Below are 23,328 nucleotides of genomic sequence, written 5' to 3'. Positions count from 1 at the left end.
ACACATATTTGGGGGGGGGGGACATAATTCAATCCATGACAGTGACCCTATAGGATAGAATAGAACTGCCCCATAGGGTTTCCAAGGCTGTAATCTTTATGGAAGCAGACTGCTACATCTTTTTCCCGCAGAGCAGTTGGTGGGTTCGAACCACCTAGAAAACTGTATGGAGCAGTTCTACTTTGTCACATGGGATCACTATGAGTTGGAAGTGACTCCATGGCACCTAACAACAAACATTATCAGAAGAGGACTGGATACTCAGCAGGCAAAAACAAGAGATGCTCAGCAGGGAAGCCATCCAGTTAGACTCTGAGGCCAATAGAAAGTCAGAAGTCTGCCTAAGGCAGAAGACAGGCACAGAGGAGTGTGAGATCACATGCCTCCCAAGGGATACAAGGGTGCTTCAGCCTCCAGGGCACAATGTGGATCAGCACCCTGGACAGCATACTTATGCTTTATTTTTGCCATGCTCATGGCTCTGAGCCACACAGACCTACTGGTGGAGTCAAAGCTAACTCCCATTCTGAACCACTTTCCATCACCCTTTGCAAGCTCTGTAGGGTCGCTATGAGTCAAAACTGACTCGATGCCAAAGGGTCTGGTTTTTGGTTTCATTCACTCTTCATTTGATTCTTAACCAGCCCCTTGTAAAATGAGTGTCCCCCAATGATTCTTAAAAACACAGTACCAGGCCCCAGACACCCTTCTAACTCAGTACTGAAGTCACTCCTGAGGTTCACCCTTCAGCCAAAGATTAGACAGGACCATAAAACAAACAATAATAAGTGTAGCTCAACCATGTATGTGAGACTAAATGGGCACCCCAGCCCAGGGGCAAGGATAAGAAGGCAGGAGGGAGCAGGAAAGCTAGACAAATGGAAATGGGGACCCAAGGTCCAGAAGGGGAGGGTGCTGACATGTCGCAGGGTTGGCAATCAATGTCACAAAACAGTGTATTGATTGTCTAATGAGAAACTAATTTGCTCTGTAAAACTTCATCTAACGCACAATAATAATAATGATAAAAATTCAGGACCAGGGAGGCACGTCACCAGCTTTTGGAGAAATCTGGGATCCGGAGTCAGCAGTGGTCATGGGGTCTGCCAGGAATGACGGTCCCAGCCCAGAGAGAGCCCAAGAAGAGAGACTCAGAGAGCAGGCATGGAGGTTGGGCGTTCACCTTCACCTGGAGTAAATCCAGCCGAGTCCCCACCGCTGGCAGAGGAGAGGGAGAGGGAATGTGACTATCTCACGGCTCCCACTGCCTCACTTCCCACCCACACAACCCTCTAAAAGATGACATCCTCCCCATCACTTCACCCAGAAAAGTCTCACCAAGGTCACTGAGGGCCTCTCTCTTACTGGATCCAGCATCACCTGTGCTTTTCATCTTGCTTCACCTTGTAGCAGCATTTGGCCTCTTGTCCACTCCCACACACTGAAAGCCCTCTCTTCAAGGACTCCTGTGACTCTTTGCTCTCTGGGTTTTCCTCCTAAAATGTGGCTTCCCCTGTGCCATCTCCTGGCAGGCCCACTCTCCTCAACCAGGCCATTAAATGATGGAATTCCTCAAGGCTCAGTCCTAAAGCCTTTCTTCCTTCTAATTCCCTTCTATTTCCCCATGGCATCTCATCCCTGCCTATGTATGTGCAAATCACACCAAAAAGCCTATCTCCCCTTAGACCTCCCCTCTGGGTGACTGCATAGATCTAGGTTCAGCTGCTCACTTGTCTCCCCATCTGGCAGTCTCTGGCTCCTCAAATTCAGCATGTTCAAGATCAAACTCATGGCCTCTCCCCACCCATCCAAAAAATCCCGAGCGTCTTCCAATGCACAGCCTCTCAGTAAGTGGCATCACTGTCCTTCCATCCAAGCCAAAGTCTAGGAGCCATTCTTTTCATCTCCATCTTCCTGAACCCCCATATCCAATCCACCTTCAAGGGTTTCCAATTCCATCTCCTAATTTCTATTGTCATTGCCACCACCATCCTGGTCCAAACCATCGTCACCTCTTGCCTGGACCATTGCAATAGGCTCCTGAACAGTCTCTCCACATCCACCCCACTCCGCTCAAAAAATATCTATTCTTCACAATACTGTCAAAATTATCTTTTCAATTTGCAAGTGTGATGTTATTACTTCTTAGCTTAAAATTCTTCAAGTACTTCTCACTGCTTTTCAGATAGACCCAAATCATCTTGTTCCCCTGTCCGCCTGTTATCCTTGCTGTCTGCCCTTCAGCCACACTGACCACCCTCAGTTCCCCAAACACACCATGCCTCCTCCCACATCAGGCAGGTGCACGGGCTCCTCTCTGAGTCTGGAGTATCGCATGAGTCAGACTCCTGGCAGGAAGCAAGCAGTGTGTTCAAAAGGGGTAACTTAAAAGAACTTAATGGGGGCACTTGCAAATTTGCAGGCAGAGTTAAGGGAAACCCATCCAGGGACCAGCAACAGTGAGAAATGTGGTGTCTGGGGTCTTAAATGTTAACAAGCGGCCATCTAAGATGCATCAATTGGTCTCAACCCACCTGGATTAAAGGAGAATGAAGAACACCAAGGTCACATGATAACTACGAGCCCAAGAGACAGAAAGGGCCACATGAACCAGAGACTTACATCATCCTGAGACCAGAAGAACTAGATGGTGCCCGGCCACAACCGATGACTGCCCTGACAGGGAGCACAACAGAGAACTCCTGAGGGAGCAGGAGATCAGTGGGATGCAGACCCCAAATTCTCATAAAAAGACCAGGCTTAATGGTCTGACTGAGACTAGAGGAATACTGGCGGTCATGGTCCCCAAACCTTCTGTTGGCCCAGGACAGGAACCATTCCTGAAGACAACTCATCAGACATGGAAGGGACTGGACAATGGGTTGGAAAGAGATGCCGATGAAGACTGAGCTACTTGTATCAGGTGGACACTTGAGACTGTGTTGGCATCTTCTGTCTGGAGGGGAGATAGGAGGGTAGAGAGGGTTAGAAACTGGCAAAATTGTCACAAAAGGGGAGACTGGAAGGGCTGACTCATTAGGGGGAGATTAAATGGGAGTATGGAGTAAGGTGTATATAAGCTTATATGTGACAGACTGACTTGATTTGTGAACGTTCACTTAAAGCTCAATAAAAATTATTAAAAAAAAAAAAAACTTGTGAGTGACCATCTAAGATACATCTATTGGTCCCATCCCGTCTGGAGCAAAGGAGAATGAAGAAAAACCAAAGACACAAGGAAAATACTAGTCCAGTGGACTAGTGGACCACATGAATCAGGGCCTCCACCAGCCTGACCCCAGAAGAATTAGATGGTGCCTGCTACCACCACCAACCACTCTGACAGGGATCATAATAGAAGGTCCCTGGAAGAGCGGGAGAAAAATGTAGAATGAAATTCAAATCCACACAAAAAGACCAGACTTACTGGTCTGACGGTAACTGGAGGAACCCCTGAGACTATGGGCCCTGGACACCCTGATAACTCAGAACTGAAGCCGCTCCCAAAGTCCACCTTTCAGCCAAAGATGAGAGAGAGCTATAAAAACAAACAATAACACACGCGAGGAACATGCTTCTTAGTTCAATCAAGTATATGAGACCAAATGGGCAACACCTGCCCAAATGCAAAGACAAGAAGGCAGGAAGGGACAGGAACCTTGGACAAATGGACACGGAGAACTCAGGGTGGAAAGCGGAAGCGGGAGAGTGCTGACACATTTTGAGGATTGCAAGTAACGCTTCAAAACAATTTATGTGTAAAATTTTTGAATGGGAAACTAATTTGTGCTGTAAACTTTCACCTAAAACACAATTTTTTTTTTAATTACTAGAGGGATTTCCCCCACCCAAAGGAACCACTTCCATCATTGCTGTATTGGAGCTCATATCTTCCATCCCTGTCACTCTCTATTGGCTTATATCCCTGCTCCATTTGATCAAAATCATTTTCTAAGTGCAAACAATCTAAAGTGGCATGTTCAAAGGGCCCGGAGCTTAGAGTAAGCATGTGCTGGGCACACTCTCCTGAGACCCTCCCTTGGGGATAAGGTGTCTCAGCTCCTAACTAGAGCCTTTGTGTACACTGCAGACACAGTGAATTCCACTAAGGACCAGTATTAAATGTTCTGCATCGAACCACGTGGAGAGCTGAGGGTTCTGCTCCAGTACACACGCTCAGGAGGGCTTCCAATATGGCAGCCCAGTTGGGAGGAAACGTCCATCTCCCAAATCTTCAGAGAGCTTTTTAATTCCGCCCCCCCCCGCCCCCCCCCCCTTATCTCTCACCATCCCAAGAACTTTTTCTGCACACCGAAGATACAGGAGGGTAAAATCCAAGGATTTTTATTTCACGCTTCTGTCTTTACGGATATTTTTACACACAGGAATAGTGACAACTAGCATTTGAGGGCTTAGTTTAAGCCGGAAACTATTCTAAGAGTTTTATGTGAATGGTATCTAAGAACTTTATATGCACAGGGTCACGACAACCTTATGGTCTAGATAAAGTAGTGCCCATATTACACACGGAGAAACTGAGGCACGCAGAGGTTAAGTTGCCTAGGGAAAATAGCTAGCCAAGTGGTAGTCAGCATTTGAATCCAAGCCACCTGACTTCAGAGCCTTTGCTCTTAGCTGCTGCTGCAGCGCCACCTTCAGGAAAGCAGGAGGCACTGAATTGGTCAAGGTTAAAAATACTGAGCACCTGAAGTTACAGCAGGCACTTGAAAGTTGGAAGAAAAAGCATGGTGCACTGCAGTGCTGCTCCATCTGTGAGCGCTGAGTGAGTTAATGGACGAGATGTTCTGGGTAGTGTTGAAGGTGTGCGCTTTCATATGTGAAGATACCATGACTGACATCCAAAAGGACAGACCTGAACTATTTCCCCAAGAGGGAAGCTATTTCCTATTGCGAGGAGGCTACGTGCAGTGCACAGGATGGCTGGAGAAGAGTGGCTGATATGCACACAGAACCCACCCACAGCCCCAACACACTGTTAACAACTAATTTTCAGTCTCGTTGCTGGCACCATGCTCTACCAGCCCCAGCGATACTGCTTCAGCCTCCCCTCTCACCAGCCCCCGTTGTCGCCCTCTGGGAGGCTTACAGAGCCCAGAGGGCATGACCAGGAATGCCATCTTCACGATGGCCCTGGTGTGGGTGGCAGCATTTCTCCTCTACAGGCCTGCCATTATCAGCTGGCAGTATGCAGCCAAAAGGAGTATCCTGCCCTAGGGGCAATGTTATGCTGAGTTCTTCTACAGCTGGTACTTCTGGTGATGGCTTCTGTCGTGGTTGAGTTCTTCACCCCCTTCATCTCTAGCATGGAGAGCGACATTCAGAGGTGTGCCTCCCTGAGGAATGACAATACTGCGCCCAGCCAAGAGGACCTGCAGGCGAACTTGCCAAGGAAAAAGGAGCACATCATAGTTTTTGTTAAATCAACTGAAAGGAGGAACAGGAAGAGACCAGGGCCTCTCCCCCAGGGGCAGGGGTCTTTCCTTGGATATCCTTGGGAATGAAGATTCACCACGTCTGCAGATGGACACCGGGGCCAAAGCCACAGGGCAGGGCAGAACCTCCACAGGCCCACGGAGAGGATCTGCAGTGCTGGGAGGCGGCTGGAAATCACCAGCACCATGGCCAGCCACCTGGCTTTCCGGGGACAAGCTGAGTGGCCAAGTCATTGGCCATTATAGTGTGTTTGGCCTGTGCTGGGCTCCCTACACTTTGCTCATGATCATCTGAGCTGCCTGCCCCAGGACATGCGTCCAGCACCCTCTCTACGAGATGTCCTTCTTGCTCGTTGGGCTGAATTCAGCTATCAGCCCTGCTCTGCACCTGCCCTACCACATGAGTTTCAGAAAAGCTCCACCCTCATGTGGACATGAAACAGAAATGCCTCTGGCAGATCACCCAAGCTTACACTCCGCAGAGTCACAAGCATCGCCCCCAGACCACTGCTACCCACTTCACATTTTCATCGTGTCTGCTGCGATGACACATGGAAACCATCTCAGAAATGAGTGATGCAAAATCCTGCGAGTATCATGAAACTGCTGTCTATGGAAGTGTCATCTAGGGCTTTGCTAGTCACAGTGTAGTCGCTGGACCAGCGGCACTAGGACTCTCTGGCTCCACCCAGACCTGCTGAATCCCAGAACCTGCACTTTCCTGAGATCCCCAGGTGATTTCTACATGTAATAAAGGTTAAGGAGCACTGGTCCAGGGGATGTGTAGGAAGATAAAAATGATGGATAAAAATGGTTTCATGATACCCCAACTCTTGTAGAGGCATCTATTTTAAGGTTTAAAATCATCATGCTCATGTTACCAAATGTACACGCACTATCCTCTCGACCCACTTCACTCTTGGATAAGGCTCACCCGTTTAAACAGATCTCAACCCTTTTGTTTGGAGTATGCTACGAGTGTTTTCCATCACCCTTGTGTATGTAATTAGACAATAAGGCTTGAAAGAAGAATCTATTTACACAATAACGTACCAAATGCCAAATGCAAGAGATTAGACCCCAATGATCATGAAGCCACCAAAGGTTTCTATCTACATTCAGCTCTGCTGGCAAGGTGGGGAACATGGATTTGTCACAGCCTTTCACTTAGCCAGAAGGCAGGCATTTCTGACCTCAGGCTAGTTAAACACTGCAGTGAGTGTAAGAGAAAATGCAGCCGTTCTCCAGGGATGTCGGACACCTGGGCCCAACTTTGTTGACACACTGCCACTTGACCTGGAGCAGTGAGCAGCAATGTGAGATCCAGCCCAGCCCACTTACCAATTACTTTTGAATTTCCACAGGCCGGGAAACTGGTCTTTAATCAAAACCAGGGCAAGTTGCTGCTCTAGGTAACAAGTGTGCAACAAATGTCTAGACACTGGCAGCTGGTTCAAGGTCAGCTAACCATCCGTGTTACCCAACCTAGGAAGGTGGGTCCTTGCCCAGCACACTCAGACTTGCCAATTATCTGGACACTGGTCTTTGAGAAAGTAACATTATTGCAATGCGCAGAGCAAGGAGCTGGGAGAAAGTTCCTCATATCAGACCGAGCTACAGGGAAGCAGGACTTAAGCGTGATTTGGGCAGCAAGATGGCGGCCACTTAGGCGTACCGGGAAGGGGAAATTCTAGAAGGCGGCCAGAAGACAGGAGGTGATATGATTCTCATCAGACCTCTTGCTTTGGAATAGCGTCCAGGTGATTTTTCTTCTGATTCATTCCACCTGTTGCTGCGTCCAGTGTCGATTAGCAGTCACAGGTGCCAAATCTGGCTTGGGCTAGTTTAAGGGCTAATGGAAATTTACTGGCATTCATAGGGTCAGGTTATATCAGGGAACCCTCCAGAGGGCCGACCCCAGCAAACAGAAAGGCTGTCTTCTTCAGAGATCCCCTCACCTTTCACTCACAGCATGTGGTCTCCTATTCCCATCATCAAAGTCAATTCCGTTGGGAAATCCTTTCAGTTCCATTCTACCTGAACATATTCCCTTGGATTCCCAGAACGAGAAAGCAGGTGTGATAGAAGAACCCTCCGAAACCAAGACTTGGTGTAAATCCCCTCAGTGCCCTTGATGGTGCATTTACCCCCATGTCTGTCAGAGGACTTCTCAATGGTTCTGAGTGTGAACATGAACTTCACTACAACCCCCAGTTACTCTCCTCAATGGTTCTTACAGCGCACGTGAACTTCACTACAACCACCCATTACTCTCCTTCCAAGTACTCTGTGATGCCTGAGCAAGTGAGATGCCTCCCTCTTTCAGCTGCACCGATAGGTATCTTAGCCTACAACCAAACCAGGACCCTTCATGGACAGACAGGGTGATGGCTTGAGGACCTGTCGGAAGCATGAGTTTGTAGGTGAAGCAGCCATCACCTGGATTTCTAGAATCACTGATTCCTAAATAGGGATGTAGGGACGGAGGGCAGAAATGTCCTGCCTCAGTAGACATCTCAGAAAGAAAGGGTCACCAACTCCAACCACCTGCCAAGATGCATCCTCCTGACTGGAATATGCTCCCATCTTGGGGTTCAATGCCATTGAGCACCAAGTCTGCCCTCTGGCTCAGTGTTTCTATCCATCTGAGAAGGATTTCCCCCCCAAATCTCTTACGGACTTGTATTTTTTCTAAGATACAATAAAACCTGTGGAAGCCGGAACCTGTGTAAGGTAGAAACCTGTCAGAGAAGGAAAGTTCAAGTATTTTCCACTAACAGGGACAGAAAAGTGGTTAAGACTGCACCTATCAAAGGCAGAAAACTTGCGAGACCTGGAAAAACAAGGCAGTCCCGTTGAGTTCTGGCTCCCACAGGTTTTGCTGTAGGATAAAAATTACTAGAACAATGGGGGTAAAAGCAGACATAAAAATACAAGCTCAAATCTTTTATAATTAGATTCAACTGACTAAAATTACTGTCGCGTTGCTTTACGTTTCTAAATGCTTAGTTTTTTGTACTCATTCACAGATAGTTAAGTTTAACTGCCTTCAGTCCTCAAGCTCTACTCTGAGCGGTAAATACGTTAAATATGAAGACTCAGGTCAAGCATTAGCCTCACTCAGGCTAAATCGGCAGTAAGACTAACTGTGAAGTCCCGTGAGAATTCATACAATCCACTCCAGGCTTGTCTTCATGCCCCCCAATTCCCGAAAGCCTTTCTTCTTTGCTTTCCTGGGTCTACCTTTATCATATCTGCAACAGCTGGTCTTTCTTCAAGTCAGATAAGAATTCTTGAAGCTAGGGACCATATCTTGTTCATCTTTATATTCAGTGCCTAATTGTGCCTGGTATATAGTAGGTGCTCAATCAGTTTTTGTTCAATAAAGCAGCTAGTAAGTTATGACTATTAGCAGATCTCTGGCTTATTTTTTAAACCTGGTTTCTTCCCATCAACCCAGAGAATGTGAAATACTTTACACCCTATACAGATATTATTTTACCTCTAACCCTCCTCTTCTCCTGAGCACAAACTTGAGTATTTTCCTTGAATCATCTCTTTAGTTTTTCAGCTGTATTTCATGAATCATGTGAATAAAATGGACATGTCAACCTCTAATCTATAAACGTATAATCAGGATTACATGGTAAATTAACACCTTCAAAGAACAGAAAAGCCTTGCCGGACTAAGAGGTACCACAGAAAAGCCTGGCATGCTTGATAGCTTTTAATGGTACTAACTTTGAAACGTTGGAAACATTTCCTCTTGTAAAACTTACCACGTGCTAGAGAACTATCATTAGGTGGGCAGATGGTGAGGCGTGGAGAATTGCAACTTCTGCATTCAAGTGTAGCTCGACACCCCTTACCTGAAGTGTAGGCTGGACTCTGTGACTCTCCTCTAACAGAGTAAGGTGAAAACGACAGTCACTTCCAAGGCTAGGTCATGAAAAGGCATTTGAGCTTCCTCCTTCCCTTCTCTCTTGGATCACCCGCTCTGGAGAAGCCAGCTGCCATGTTATGAGAACGTTCAGTCTGCCCTACAGAGAGGCCCCCATGGAGAGGAACTGAGGCCTCCAGCCCACAGCCATGTGAGAAAGCACAGAAGCAGATCCTCCAGCCCCAGCCAAACCTTCAGATGACTGCAGCACCACCTTGCAAGCTCATGAGAACCCTGAGCTAGAAGCACCAGCTAAGCAGCTCCCACATTCCTGACTCAGAGAAATTGTGAGATGAATACTTGTTTTTCTAAGACACCAAGTTTTGGGATAATTTGTTACACAACAGGTGCTGAGCCTTTTTGGAGCTAATGTGGACTCACTGTGCAGAGTAAGGCTGCGGAAAGCAAGTGGGAGTAATGACTGCAGGGTAGTTAGGGCCTTGCTCACGATGTGCCGAAAACTGGAGTCGAACGAGTGAACTCTGTGAATACATGAAAATGTTTACTCAACTCCATATTCTACTAGTTCCTTTTATGACTCAAAACAGTATGGAAGGCACAAAATGTCCAAAATTGTTAATAGCAACTTTATTGTTTCACTGGTGGAAAAAAAAAATCATTAACTGTGCAATGCATTTTCCCCTAAATTTACAATAAGGTAGGTTTACATAAATTATATAGATCACAAATTTTCTACTTTATACTATTCAGAACAAAATTATTTTGATAAATACGCCCAGACGACAACAAAAGTTCTCAACGGATAGCTGAGTCCAAATATGCAAAATATAGCTTCTGGTTTTGACCGTGGTGCTCTAAAATCCTCAAACATGCATTAATATATTCTAGTTTTAGAGAAAATATTACACATGGCCTCGTCTTGCATTTAGGGAAAAGCCCAAGCCAAATTCCACATACAGTATTCCTTTCCTCTGAATTATCTCAGGCTGGACTAGAGAACAAAGAGACAGACACTTTTGGGTTAGTACTCCCCAGTAATGAAAAAAATTACACAATCAACAATGGGGAAAAAAACAAAAAAAGGAGAGAAAAGCTTCATTAGTAGCCAAGATAAGTGTTTTTTTTTTTTGAACAGATCACGGGAATTTTAAATAGCAGATCAGTCATGCTACCTGGGGTGGTCAGACAGACCCGAACACTTATGAAGTGAATAACTTTCTTAAGGTCTTGAAGGTGAGAGTCTGGAGGTACTAGGTAAACCACATGACGGGCAAGAAAGGGAAACCTACCTCAGCGTTTCTGAAAGGCACCATCTACGGACAGGAAACTAGTACAGGAAAACCCTTGCTGGATGTAAATGGAGAGAACGTGAGCCCGTCTGTGTTTTAGAGGATGAGGCCTTCATAAATTGGCCCCTCAGATTCTGGCGATTCCCGCCTCAGGCGCAAGTGCTCCAGGGTATTATGGAAATGTTTGTTAATCTGTTCTGTTTCTTCACTGGACTCAAGGTTTGGGAGGTCTTCTCGAATCTTCTGGATTAGCTGGTTCAAAACCTGAATTGTTACCTATAAAAGAGTGTGTACAATTTCATGATCAAGCGTGTGCCACAAAAAGTAATTCACTAAACTGCTCAGAGGCGCTTGTGCTACTCATATCAGTCACCACAGTAACTACGAGAAGAGAGATGAGAACATGATTGCCGGCTGGAGCAACAACTATTGGTTTTATATATATACATGCGTACATATATATGTGTATGTGTGTGTGTGTATATATAAAACCTTAATAAAAAAATTCAAATCAACATGAACCGATGAAAGAACAAAAACACAAACTTATTTAACCTACATCTTGACCAATATTGTTCTGGTAAAAGATAATGCATTTAGGAATTGTTCTCAACTTGCACATAATGTCAAGTCAGCCTACTACTGGGCATTTTAAAATTATTTTGTATTTTTCAAACAAGTGACTATTTTATGTTAATACTCTAAGCAAAAGAAGTAAGAATTTTCTTGTACGTAACTAGTCTTCCATTAGAGAGAAGAACTGATTTGGTCAAGACTGTTCAGTGAAAACTTCTAGGTTTCATGAGGGGAAGGACCATACCTCTCTTGTTCACCTCTGTACCCACAGATGTCACACAGCTGGCACCACGTAGGCATTCAGTATTTGTCCAAGAATGAATCAACAACCCAATGACAAGGCTAGTCTTTCCTTCCTCACAGTACAAAATTACAAAGGGCATTTATAAGGATTTTGGAGAATGAAAGAAACCAGTAGGTGCACTCTGCAAATGCCGACATTGTAAACAAAAAAGGAAGTAGGAGAACAATAACCTTTTCTACGTATCGACTCTAAGAGCAGGAAAGGAAACGGCTTCTACACAGCGCAGTTTGTTTTTCGGCAAGAAAAGACCACAGGGCACATGGTTGCCATCACCGAGGAAAATCTGAGCAATAAAGAGCTGCGGGTAGACATTCACCTACTCTGGCCATTTGAGAACAATGAGACTGGATCACAGTAGTGTACACAATAAAGCAGATCAATTCAATACACACAAAGAAAGCAAAAGTGCTCTCTGCCTTCCGGTAAAGATGAATTTTGAGAATTCAAATTCCCAGGAAAACCTCACTAAACAAATGTAAAATTGACAGAAAGCAAAATGGACATAAAACTAGTTCCAAAATAAACCTTGGGGGTATAAAATTGAGTTTCTGGGCAAAGGAATTCCATTTGTCCACCCATTCACTAATTAAGATATTTACAAAATACCCACCGACATGAGTAGCACTCTGTTACAGAACAGCTGGAGACGAAGTGAGCAAATACAGAATGATCCCTGCCTTCACAGAGGTCACAAAGAACCCAAATATGAAGAGGCTGTTAACACATAACACAAGGCCCATGAAAAGAGTGATAAATATCCAAGTGAAAGCCAAATCTAAGTAAGAGTAGTCTGTATTGCCAATCGCATTCAACCACCAACCAACCAGCTGCCACTAAGTTGACTCTGACAGCACCTGTGTCAAAGAACTGCGTTCCACACGTTTTCAATGACAGCTTTTTTGGAAGTAGATTGTCAGGCCTTTCTTGCAAGGCACCTCTGGGTGAACTGGAACCTGTTAGTAGGTAAGCATGTTAACCACTTGCACCATCCACACACATCCCCAAACTCGCGCTAAAAAGAGGAACACAGTAGAGTGATTTGGAGAAGGAAGAACGCAAAGTCAACAAAAACTGGAAACATCTTGGTAACTCTTAGAGCAAGAGGATAGGCCTCAGATTCAGGGCAGAAACCCACAGCCCACCTTTATGCTCTCAGAACTCAACATTTTCGTATTAGTTCACTAATGCTCTAATGGAGCCCTGGTGGCACAGTGGTTAAGAGCTCTGCTGCCAACCAAAAGGTCAGCAGCTGGAATCCACCAGCCATTTCTTGCAAACCCTATGTGGCAGTTCTGCTCTGTCCTGTAGGGTCACTGGGAGTAGAAGTAAACACTCTAATAGTTCACTTACCGCATCATTTTCCTTTTCATAAAAATAGATATATCTGTTCAGAATTTCTATAAAAAGCTGCACTTGTAGAGATGGGTCCATGCACTGATTGGCTATTTTTAGTGCTTTCTTTAGGCACTCCATTACCCTCTTGCCTCCGTGAAGCTAGAAAAAAATGGTGGGAGGTGGGGGGAATACTAAAGTGGTTAATGAATCACAAAAGTCCTGTTTTCACACAAGGAAACAAACACGACACTACAGCGCCTCTTCACGGTCTAAAGGAACACAAATTTAAATGCTCTTCTTTCCTTCCCTTTTCAAGTACATAACTGTGTTTAAAAACAAAGGGCAGTGGCATCAGCTTGCTTTGTTACAATATCCTCAAAGTGGGGGTTTCACCTCAGGATGAGACTCTCAGTGTGTTACTGCCCACTTCCATTTTTGTAACAAAACAATTTGGGGGGTCAGATTTCCAAGCACTCCAAATGTCCCCCCTGCCCCAGGCACCAGGCCACGGCAGCTGTTCCCTGTTAATGATCCCCTCTCCTGCAACGTGGTCAAGGAGACTCCTGCCTTACCTCCTCTCCGTTTCTGTCTGTGTTTCTGCCGGACCAGAAGAGGTGCGCGCAGGTGCTCACAGCCCGGCCCTGGTCCGGCTTCTTCAGAAGTTTGGACGCAGCGAGCGCGCACTGAGTCCGCAAGGGTTCGTGGTTCTCTTCACTGAAACACTTCATCCTCTCAAACGTGCCAATGATCAAGGTGATGGCAGCCAGCTGGGCTTTGGAATCACTGATTTCATCTTCATACAGAGAAAAGGCCTGGCAGACACAAAGCCCAAGGGACTTTAGGGACCTGCCATCCACTCCGGCACTGTCCAAAATGCATTCCACCACACCCTCCTCCTAGGAGACACTGCAGACCCCTCCGATCAGAACGTGCTGTACCCTCTCTCGGAGAGGCACAAGATATGGCTGATATGGCAAACATGCTCACGACTCAGTCTTACAACAAAGAAACCTGTTTCAATTTTGTGTAGCCCGCAGCTTCCACTGACGACGGAACTTTTTTTCCACGAAACACTTTCACCATGACACACCTGGAAATCTCAGATTTTATTAGCATCTGATAAATTCTGCTGCTCTAGCCAGTCGATATGACTATAGTGTTAAAAGGTTCCAAGGTGGTGAAGAATAAATTCATGTGACTCAGCACCATTAACTACAGAAAAGCAACTGAACTGAACAAAACTCACTGAACAACTCAGAAAGGAGAATGGATCATCACCTGGGACATAAATTCATATGCCACTGTTTCATGATTTTCAAAACCAATTTCTCCAGCAGCTAGAGCCCCTTGAAGAAAAAGCCGTAAGGGTAATTCTGCCAGCTCTGCTTTGATCAAAGCGCTTATAGTCTGGTGAGCAAATGAAAAAATCTTCTGGCATTTCTTTTCCCATTTGTCATCCTAAAACGAGAAAAAATATTTTAAATTACCTTAAACTCGAGAATATCCATTTTATTTAAAATGTCCAACAGAATACACAGTGAAGGTGGTCACGGCGGTGTGCTCACAGGTTTCCTGTCACCTTCCTTCTACGTCTTGTGTATGGGACACACAAGGTAAGCCAGACAGGATGTCTTCTCAAACATCCACTGGAGAGTAACGGCTTTGCAGCTTTTACATATTTTGGTGTTTGTTTTCTCTGATCAGAAAAGTAACACATTCCCAAATTGGGGAAAACACACGAAAGAATTTAACAATTAAAATCATCCCTAAATCTATTGCCCAGCAAAAATCACTGGCAACATTCCGGTGTTATCATCTTTTCTTTTTTCCTATGCAAATATAAATACGCATTTTAATGTAACAGGGATCGTCGTGTATGGTTTTGTCATCTACCCTAAAAGACACTGAAAATCAGAGTTCAATGCAACTGGGCTCTTACTGCATATAATTTGTATCCGACTTCTTTTTCTCCCACTTATTTTGTCAAAACAATCTTCCTCATGATACTAAAAGTTGTATGAAAACACTTCAAACACTACAAAATATTACACAAACTGGATGTAGTGTAATTCATTTAACTATTCCCTATTCCCTTTTGGAAATAATCTGTAGCGCCATAACGCATGATCTATACACACACAGCTTTATCCGACCTGTCTCCTTAGTACAAGTTCTTAGGAGTGGAATTACTGGATCTTTTAAGGCTCTAGTCACGTATTGCCAGCGTTTTCTATACAGACTGTAGTAATTCACACTCCCACTACTAGAAATAGATGAGAATGAGTTTTCATCACACCGTTGCCAATGCTGAACTTTCTTTTTCTCTTTGCCAACTTGATTTTTAAAAAGGTTAACTGTTGTAGTAATAATTACCATGGTTAAATATTTTATCTATATATTTGACCATCCACATTTTTTCTTGTGAAAGCAATCAAAGTATCAATCAGTCTTTCCATTTTAAAAAAAGGGTAACAGTCATAGCCTTGTTACAAGGATTAAATATAAGAATCCAAGCATCCAGAGCTTGGTGTAGGGCGTACACACACTAAGTACATGCTAGCTGCTATCATTACTGTTACAGTAGCAAGTTATCAACCCATGAGATGCTGGAAAAGGGAGTGAAAGAGAGGCTGGCCTGATAAAAACTGGCCAAACACAGCTATATCGTGCTGGCAGGGCTGCTGATTAAATCTCTTCTCCCTGTTATTAGAAAACTCAGTTTACTGAGATTTGTTTCTTTAAATAAACCTGACTGGCCAACTTTCACTCATAATAAACTGAGGGATGTTCTTCAAAACTACACCCCTGAAGACTTAAGCTGTGATTTTGTTTGTAAAATGAATAAGCTCATAAAAAATGCACACGACTCATGCAATGATTCAATTACATGCCTTTAGAGGAGATGTGGCTACACAATGCCGGGCCCCCTCCTGAGGGAAAGCTAACTTAAAGGAGGTCTTACCCGTTCAGTACTTGCAATGTCTGCAGAAGATTCCTATATCACTTTAGAATTAGTACTTTAAACAAAGTACTAGAAGAAAATGAGATTGTTCTTATAAAGACTAAAACATTCTGGGCTACTCTGTAACGAATTCATCAATGTCTCGTAAGTGATTTTTAAACACAGGAAGGGGAAAAGTTCTAGCCCGGATTTAAACCGCTTTAATCTTTCATTTCCAAATGTTTTTATGCGATCCCTTAGCTGGTATGGGATCTATGGACATCACTGTTAGAACACTTACATCAGGATGAGTGACGAATTGGCAGTTACTGAAACTGGGTTTTCACTGTACTCGTCAGTTTTTGTATACGTTAGAAGTTTTCCATAATAAAAACTAGCACACACACAGTGAGGAGAAAGGAAAAACAGTGTTGATACTCAAAGTAAACCCACCACTTTAGAGTTCTCTTTGTAGCGAAAAGCCAGCTGGTAAGCTGCAAACACCAGTGGCGGCAGTGTGAAGCGAATCCGTTGATTTCCACCGGCTCCAAAATGTTTTCGTGCTGTGTTTAAAATCTGACCGTTAAAAAAAAAAAAAATCACATATCTTTTCAGTACTATGGTTAATCATTTATAAAATTAATCGAGGGCTCTAATCTTCACCATGGCTACTGTTTTTTATTACATATGATGTGTCAGGCTTAACAGTACATACTTCACATTTCTAATCTCGCCAAGTCATCACCATTACCCAGAGGTAGGTATTAATCCCGTTTTACAAGTGTGGAAACCTGAGGTTCGGCGAGGTTACGTACCCTATCCAAGGTTACACAACTAGTCACGAGCAGAGATCAGATTCAAATCTATCTTCATACACACCTGTACAAGTATGCTGTGTTGATAAGAAGCGCAGGCTCTGAAATAAGACGGACTTACATTTAAAGTAGATTCTTACTACTGTGTGACCCTGGGGAATTTATTTACTTTCTCTTAAACGTGTTTCATTTGAAAAACGGGAGTATTATACAGTAAAACCTACAAAAGCTGGAACCCATGTAAGGCAGAAACCTGTCAGAGAAGGAAAACTCAAATATTTCCACTAAAAGGAGGGATAGAAAACTGGTAAGACTACACCCTGCCAAAGCCAGAAACCTTGCAAGATGGGAAAAACGAGGCATTCCCGTCACGTTCAGCTCTCACAGGTTTACTATTCTTCTCAGAGGGTTGTCGGGAAGATCAGGTAAGATCATACTGAAGTGTTAGCAGGACCTGGCACAAGGCATGTGCTCAGAAAGTGTCAGCTATGGTTATGATACAAAGACAGCTACGTGCATATTGCTGGCATTATCATCCCACCTAATTCAGAAAAATACCAGGACCACTTACGTCAAGGGAAATGCCAACACACTTCAGAAGAGCCACTGTGAAACAAATGCCTGGTTGTTTCAGAAAATTACAAGAAAACCAGAGTGCATGCGAAAGATGTGTGAAATATTCAGGTTTTCTGAATTTCTCGGATCTAGTAAAGAGACAAGAAGAGACCTCTGCACAGGGGCATGTCCAATTGGCACACGGGGAAGGCATCTTCCTAACTGCTGCATTAGGCACACAACAGAAACTGAAAACACACGAACGCCTCTCTCTCTCTATATATACACAGCACTTGGCTGCTAACCAAAAGGTCAGCGGTTCAAACCCAAAAGCGACTCCATGGGAGAAGGACCTGGCAGTCGGCTTCCATAAAGATTATGCCCTAGAAAACCCTATGGGGCAGTTCTACTCTGTCCTGTACGGTCGCTATGAGTTGGAATCGACTCAATGGCAATGGGTATGATTCAACCAGAATGTTCCTTAGAAGCCAGAATGGTGAGACTGTGTCTCACATACTTTGGACATGTTATCAGGAGGGATCAGTCCCTGGAGAAGGACATCACGTTTGGTAAAGTAGAGGGTCAGCGACAAAGAGGAAGACCCTCAATGAGATGGATTGATACTGTGTCTGCAACAATGGGCTCAAGCATAAGAAGGATCATGAGGATGGCGTAGGACTGGGTAGTGTTTCATTCTGTTGTACGTGGGGTCACTATGAGTTGGAACCAACTGGATGGCACGTGACAACAACAAAATATATATACATACATACATACAAAAAAAAAAAAACTGGTATATTAAACACAAAAACATAAAGGAATCAGTTAAAACACCTGAGCAATCAGCCACTCACTGTGTATAGATCACACAGTGCACAGCGCTCAGAATGTTGGTCACAAAGCCAGCTGAAAGACTCACCCACGGCAACAGAAATCAGCCTCTTATTTTAGCACACAAATTATGAAGGAGGACAAGAGTGTCAACTGAGACAAAGAAAGTCAGCAGAACGCATCAGATCTTGCCCTCAAATAAAGGTGTCCTTCATTACAGCAGCCTAGCACTTCGCCTCACGCATCCAACAGTGGTCAAACAACTTTGCCAGAACAGTAATTAAGCCATCGTCCGTGGACCCTTCATTACAATGAATTACCTAGTATCAACAGCTAGTACTCCTACTCAGGCAACACATTCTGCTCATTTCACAAACATTTACTGAGGACTAACGATAAAGGAAGGAGGCCTGGTGGCACAGTGGCTACAGCGCTTGGCTGCTAACCAAAAGGTTGGCGGTTCGAACCCACCAGCTGCTCTGTGGCAGAAATATGTGGCAGCTTACTTCTATAAAAATTTATAGTCTTGGAAACCCTACAGGGCAGTTCTACTCTGTCCTATAGGGTTGCTATGAGCCAGAATCAAGTTGATGGCAGTGGGTTTTTAATTTTAAAGGAAGACACAATCTCATTTGATTATTCTTTTTCGGAAAAAAAAAAGGTTAAGAAAAAGGCATTTGAATTTTAGTCTTTTTATACGTTTCCAGTGCGGCAAACAAATATAACTTATATTTAAAAACCTTACAAACATAAATACAAGTGAATATAAAGATGATGCTTCTTATAAAATTTATTATGATAAATAACTGAACATTTCTAAAAGTGACAGGGTTCAAAAAGAAAATGAACATGGACTAATTGACATACCCAACTAAAGGAGGACAAGCTTTTCTTTAAGATTCATTTTAAGTCTTCAAAAGACACTAGAGCAACTGACTTGTTTCTCACTTGTTTACAAACAAAGAGCACTGGTGGCGCACTGGTTAAGTGCTCGGCTGCTAACTAAAAAGGCTGGAGGCTCAAACCCACTAGTCGCTCCTTGGGAGAAAGACAAGGCAGTCGGCTTCTGTAAAGATTTACAGCCTTGGAAACCCTGTGGGGCAGTTCTACTCTGACCTACAGGGTCACCGTGAGGCAGAACAGACTCGACAGCAATGGGTTTTAGGTTGTATACAAACAATGAAGCATTTATAGAGAGTAAAAACCCATACGTGCCACTTACAGAATCTTTTATTCAATTGCAATTGTTTTCAAACCTTCTGACTAAGACCACAAGCTGCACTGGAGCACCCTGAGTGCTCCTCCATGTCTCCTCACTAGGAGCTGACACAGGGCGACAGCAGGAGCTGACTCCTACCAAGTACTGCTGGTCAGGGTCCTCGGAACGCAGGAGATGGATGAACCGGCCTACAAGGCTCTGCTCATCAGCAAAATCTTCAGGATCAGGGTCTTCTACAGGTTGATCCGGCTGGTCCTGAATCAACGTGGATACCAAATTCATTATCGAATCTACCTGGAAACAGGAAACAGGAAACCCAGTGGGGTTAAACCATCAGCATATAAAACCAAAACACCAAACCCACTGCTGTCAATTCCAACTCACAGCAAACCCTATAGAACAGAGAAGAACTGCCCTATAGGGTTTCCAAGGAGCGGCTAGTGGATTTGAACTGCAGACCTTTTGGTTAGTAGCCAAGCTCTTAACCACTACACCACCAGGTTTTCCATCAGCATATAAAGCCACTGTCAAAAGTGCTTCTAGTGGTGTCCAGTGACAACATTTCTAAGAAGGTGTATGTATCTCGTCAATATACAACATCCAGAGACAAACGTCTGGAAAGAGACATCAAGCATTAGCTAACAGAAGTTACGCTCTTCTTGATGGGATTATACGTGTTTTATCATTTGTTTTTCACACATCTCCATTCTAATTTACATAATAAATAAGCTACCTGTAACTTTTTTTTTTTTTTAAGTATTAAATTCCCCTCCCCTCCCACCTCATGCCCTGGTTCCCAGTTCACAAAGTAATGACAGTGACTCCAGTTCCTGACACAGGCATGCTGGTGTCCCCTTACCTGGTCTTGAGAGACAATTTCTGTGTTGTAATCCAGAACGTTGCTAAGCACATAACAACTCATACTCTTTCTGGACTCATAGTCAAAGTACTCAAAGAGTGGGTGGAAATGTTTCAGCTTCAAAACTGTTAAAATATTGTTGTACGTGTCAACAGGTATCTTCAAAAGTCTGGTGAGCTCCTTTGAAACTGCACTACTGGTGGCAATACTACAAAATGAAAAACAGCAGCCCTTTAATGAAAAAATGAACTCTGCATATACAAGTAGCACTTGTTTCATAAAAATTTGACAATTTTCATTTACATGTAGAAGGAAATGGTTCAAGCGAAATCACACTATCCATAAATCCTCCAGTGACCTTCTTCCAAAAGGATAAAGATGCCTACCTGAACAGTTATTACTGTTGATACAAAGCAAGATATACAGTTGTCAGTATCTGAGGGGGACTGGTTCCAGAACCTCCGTGGATACCCAAATCTGAGGCTGCTCAAATCCCTTATATAAAATGGCATTGTTGTTAGGTGCTGTTGAGTCATTTCTGACTCACGATGACTCTACGGCGTAGCATCCGCACATGACCCATGCACATCCTCCCGTACACTTTACATCACCTCTGAGAACTTACCATTACACCTAATACTAACGTTGGTGATATGTAAACAGCTGTTGTACCGTATCGTGCACGGATAAGGACAAGATGCGACGCAAACAATGCTCCAATGAGGGCCACAAAGAGACTGAGGACCTGTGAAATGGGAGAGGCTGCAGCACAGACTGCCTTCACATCACTTCATTCCCATGGATTTTGCTTGGTGCGTGGCAAATTCAAGTTTTGCTTTTGGGAACTTTCTTTTCCCCCTAAATGTTCTCTACCCATGGCTGGTTGAATTCGCAGATGTGAAATTCATGGATACAGAGGGCCGACTATAATAGTTTCCAACTCATGACAGATGGCAATCTGTAGTTAAGGTGACTGTCTAGAATTCGACAACATATCGAAGAAAAATACTCGAAGCGTTGTTTTGTTCCTAGGGCCCCCAATAAGTACTGAGTATTCATGGTGAAAATAGGAAAGAAAAAAGCCATACAAAAACTGCAATTCAACAAAACAGAAAAACACAAACTATTTTTTCTACATCCAAAATCCACCAAACCCACTGCTGTCATGTAGATTCGAACTCATAGTGACCCCACAGGACAGAAAAGAACTGCCCCCTAGGCTTTCCAAGGCTCTCAATCTTTAGGGAAGCAGACTATCACATCTTTCTCCTGCTAAGTAGCTGGTGCGTTTAACCGCTGACCTGTTGGTTAGCAGCAAGTGCTTTAACCACTGTGCCACCAGGGCTCTTCTTTTCTATGTCAGAGAACGGAAATTAAGAAAAAGCAGATAGAATTTAAGGCAGTAGCTTGTGGAAGCAATCTGTAGGGGCCAAAACATATCCGGACATTATAAGACTTCAGAGATGAGGATTTCTAACTCTTTATTTCGCCTAATTTTACTTTAAAACTCGCTTGGTGGGAGAAGGTACAGATACACACCATTTGAAGTTTTCTCTCACACTTATTATTCAAAATCTGGACTGTTTTCAGTTCCCACAAAATGCAAGTGACCAAAAGAAAAAAGGGGAGTAAAAATGGGTAAAAGAAGAAATTTGCCCAATGCAGCTGAGCCACTGGGAGGGAGACAGACAGGAGAGAGACTATGTGAGATTATAAACAACGGAGAGAAAGCGGGGGCCTGGCTTGACCGGAGGGTGCAAAGGCAGTAAGGAGACTACCCGGAAAAAGGTAACAAGGTCAGAATTGCCCACAGTGGCCGCTGGAGGACGCCATGGGTCTAGGACAGCATAGTGAGGAAGCTCCAAGGAGGGAACAGAATATCATACTTTCCTTGTTGCAATAAAAATCAAAGCTCAAAACAGAAAAATATTTTAAACCAATTTAATTTCTACACCTTATACGTACAGACCTCTAATTTTTCAGAATTTATTCTTCTTTTGGAAACCACTTCTTATGAAATACTGCTTGATATACACAGTTCCCTTAGCAAATGAAAAACAAACTCATTCATACATAGAAATGGGTTTGAAATGGAGAGAGCAGTTCCTGAAGACCGCTGTGGTCCATGAATGCTACTACTCCATCCATGTACAAAACCATGTAATCGGCTGCCACTTTCTGTCCTGACTGGCACCAAGCATGACGACCTAATACACTTAAGACACATGCAGACATTTCAAAAAGAAACTGGGAGAGAAAAGCAAATCTGGGACTACAATGTGCTGAGGGTTTTTACAAAAACGTAACTTTGACTTACTGTTCAAGGTTGAGCTTATTAAATATCTCCACTGTTGTTTCCAGAACTTTATCAACATAGTCCACACGATCAGGGTAACACTTCATGGCAAGGTTTATGAGGGAGACTTGTAAAGACACAACATCCTCCGAAGGCATGTCTTGTCTAGACTGGAATGTTCAGAAAACCATAACATTTATTTTAAACACGACAAAAGGATCTACCAGCAGAGAAGTTTCAAACTTTCTAGTGCTTAGGAGAAAAGCCATACAAACCTGTATTACTGTAGCCACTTGCTGTGAAAATATGTCAAAAAGTTTAATATCTGCTGGGATTCCAGGTCCATCTTCACGGTGAGCAAATAAAGCTAATCTAAAGCAGAAAAATCATCTTTATTTGAAAAGATACAGGGAGCTGGGTAGTGAGATCATGGATGACACTTTATCTTTTTCTGCATTTTCTACCATCAGAGTATTTCTCCTGGAACACCAAGGAGGACAGGGAACACAGCATGTCCACTCCCTCTAAACAGCTCTGCCCACGATGCCTTCATGTTTTCTCACTTTTCACCACACTGAACAGAATTTAAACAGGACAATTTCCCCAAGCTCCTTGAAGCCTAATGAAGGGGTACGACATGCACAGATAGAAAGCATTAAAGGTGAAGGTGAAGGGAAAATGCAGAAGAGAATTTCAAATTCTCATGGAATCCAGATTTTCAGGAGCCACGTGGGCTGGATGAGCCCCTGAAACTACTGCCCTAAGATAATCTTTAAAACTTAAGCCAAAAATATCCCTGAAGTCTTCTTAAAACCAAACAAAAGTTTAGCTTAACGGGTTAAAAAAAAAAGTCTGCCTTGAGCTTCATGCTCTTTTAAGAACTATCTCTATGGGATCACAGTGATAAAAGCGACTCGAAAGGCTGGACAGGAACCTTGTTAATGAGGGAGGAAC

General features: G+C 43.7%; 1 protein-coding gene across 2 annotated transcripts in view; it reads right to left on the bottom strand.

The window, feature by feature from the left end:
- Positions 1-9,966: 9,966 nt before the first annotated feature.
- Positions 9,967-23,328, bottom strand: part of VPS35 (VPS35 retromer complex component) — a 29,053-nt gene continuing 15,691 nt past the window's right edge. For both annotated transcript variants that reach the window (XM_049863587.1, XM_049863588.1), the window contains 9 exons: positions 22,650-22,746; positions 22,396-22,544; positions 20,079-20,286; positions 19,358-19,513; positions 16,253-16,375; positions 14,137-14,316; positions 13,431-13,670; positions 12,874-13,017; positions 9,967-10,919 (listed from right to left, as the gene is read on the bottom strand). In XM_049863587.1, the coding sequence (XP_049719544.1) occupies positions 10,740-10,919; positions 12,874-13,017; positions 13,431-13,670; positions 14,137-14,316; positions 16,253-16,375; positions 19,358-19,513; positions 20,079-20,286; positions 22,396-22,544; positions 22,650-22,746 (1,477 nt within the window). In that variant the 3' untranslated portion in view covers positions 9,967-10,739. The remainder of the gene's footprint in view (positions 10,920-12,873; positions 13,018-13,430; positions 13,671-14,136; positions 14,317-16,252; positions 16,376-19,357; positions 19,514-20,078; positions 20,287-22,395; positions 22,545-22,649; positions 22,747-23,328) is intronic.

The sequence above is a fragment of the Elephas maximus genome, chromosome 21 (assembly GCF_024166365.1).
Source record: "Elephas maximus indicus isolate mEleMax1 chromosome 21, mEleMax1 primary haplotype, whole genome shotgun sequence".
NCBI classification, from domain to species: Eukaryota; Metazoa; Chordata; class Mammalia; order Proboscidea; family Elephantidae; genus Elephas; species Elephas maximus.
This window is presented reverse-complemented; position numbering and strand designations above follow the sequence as displayed.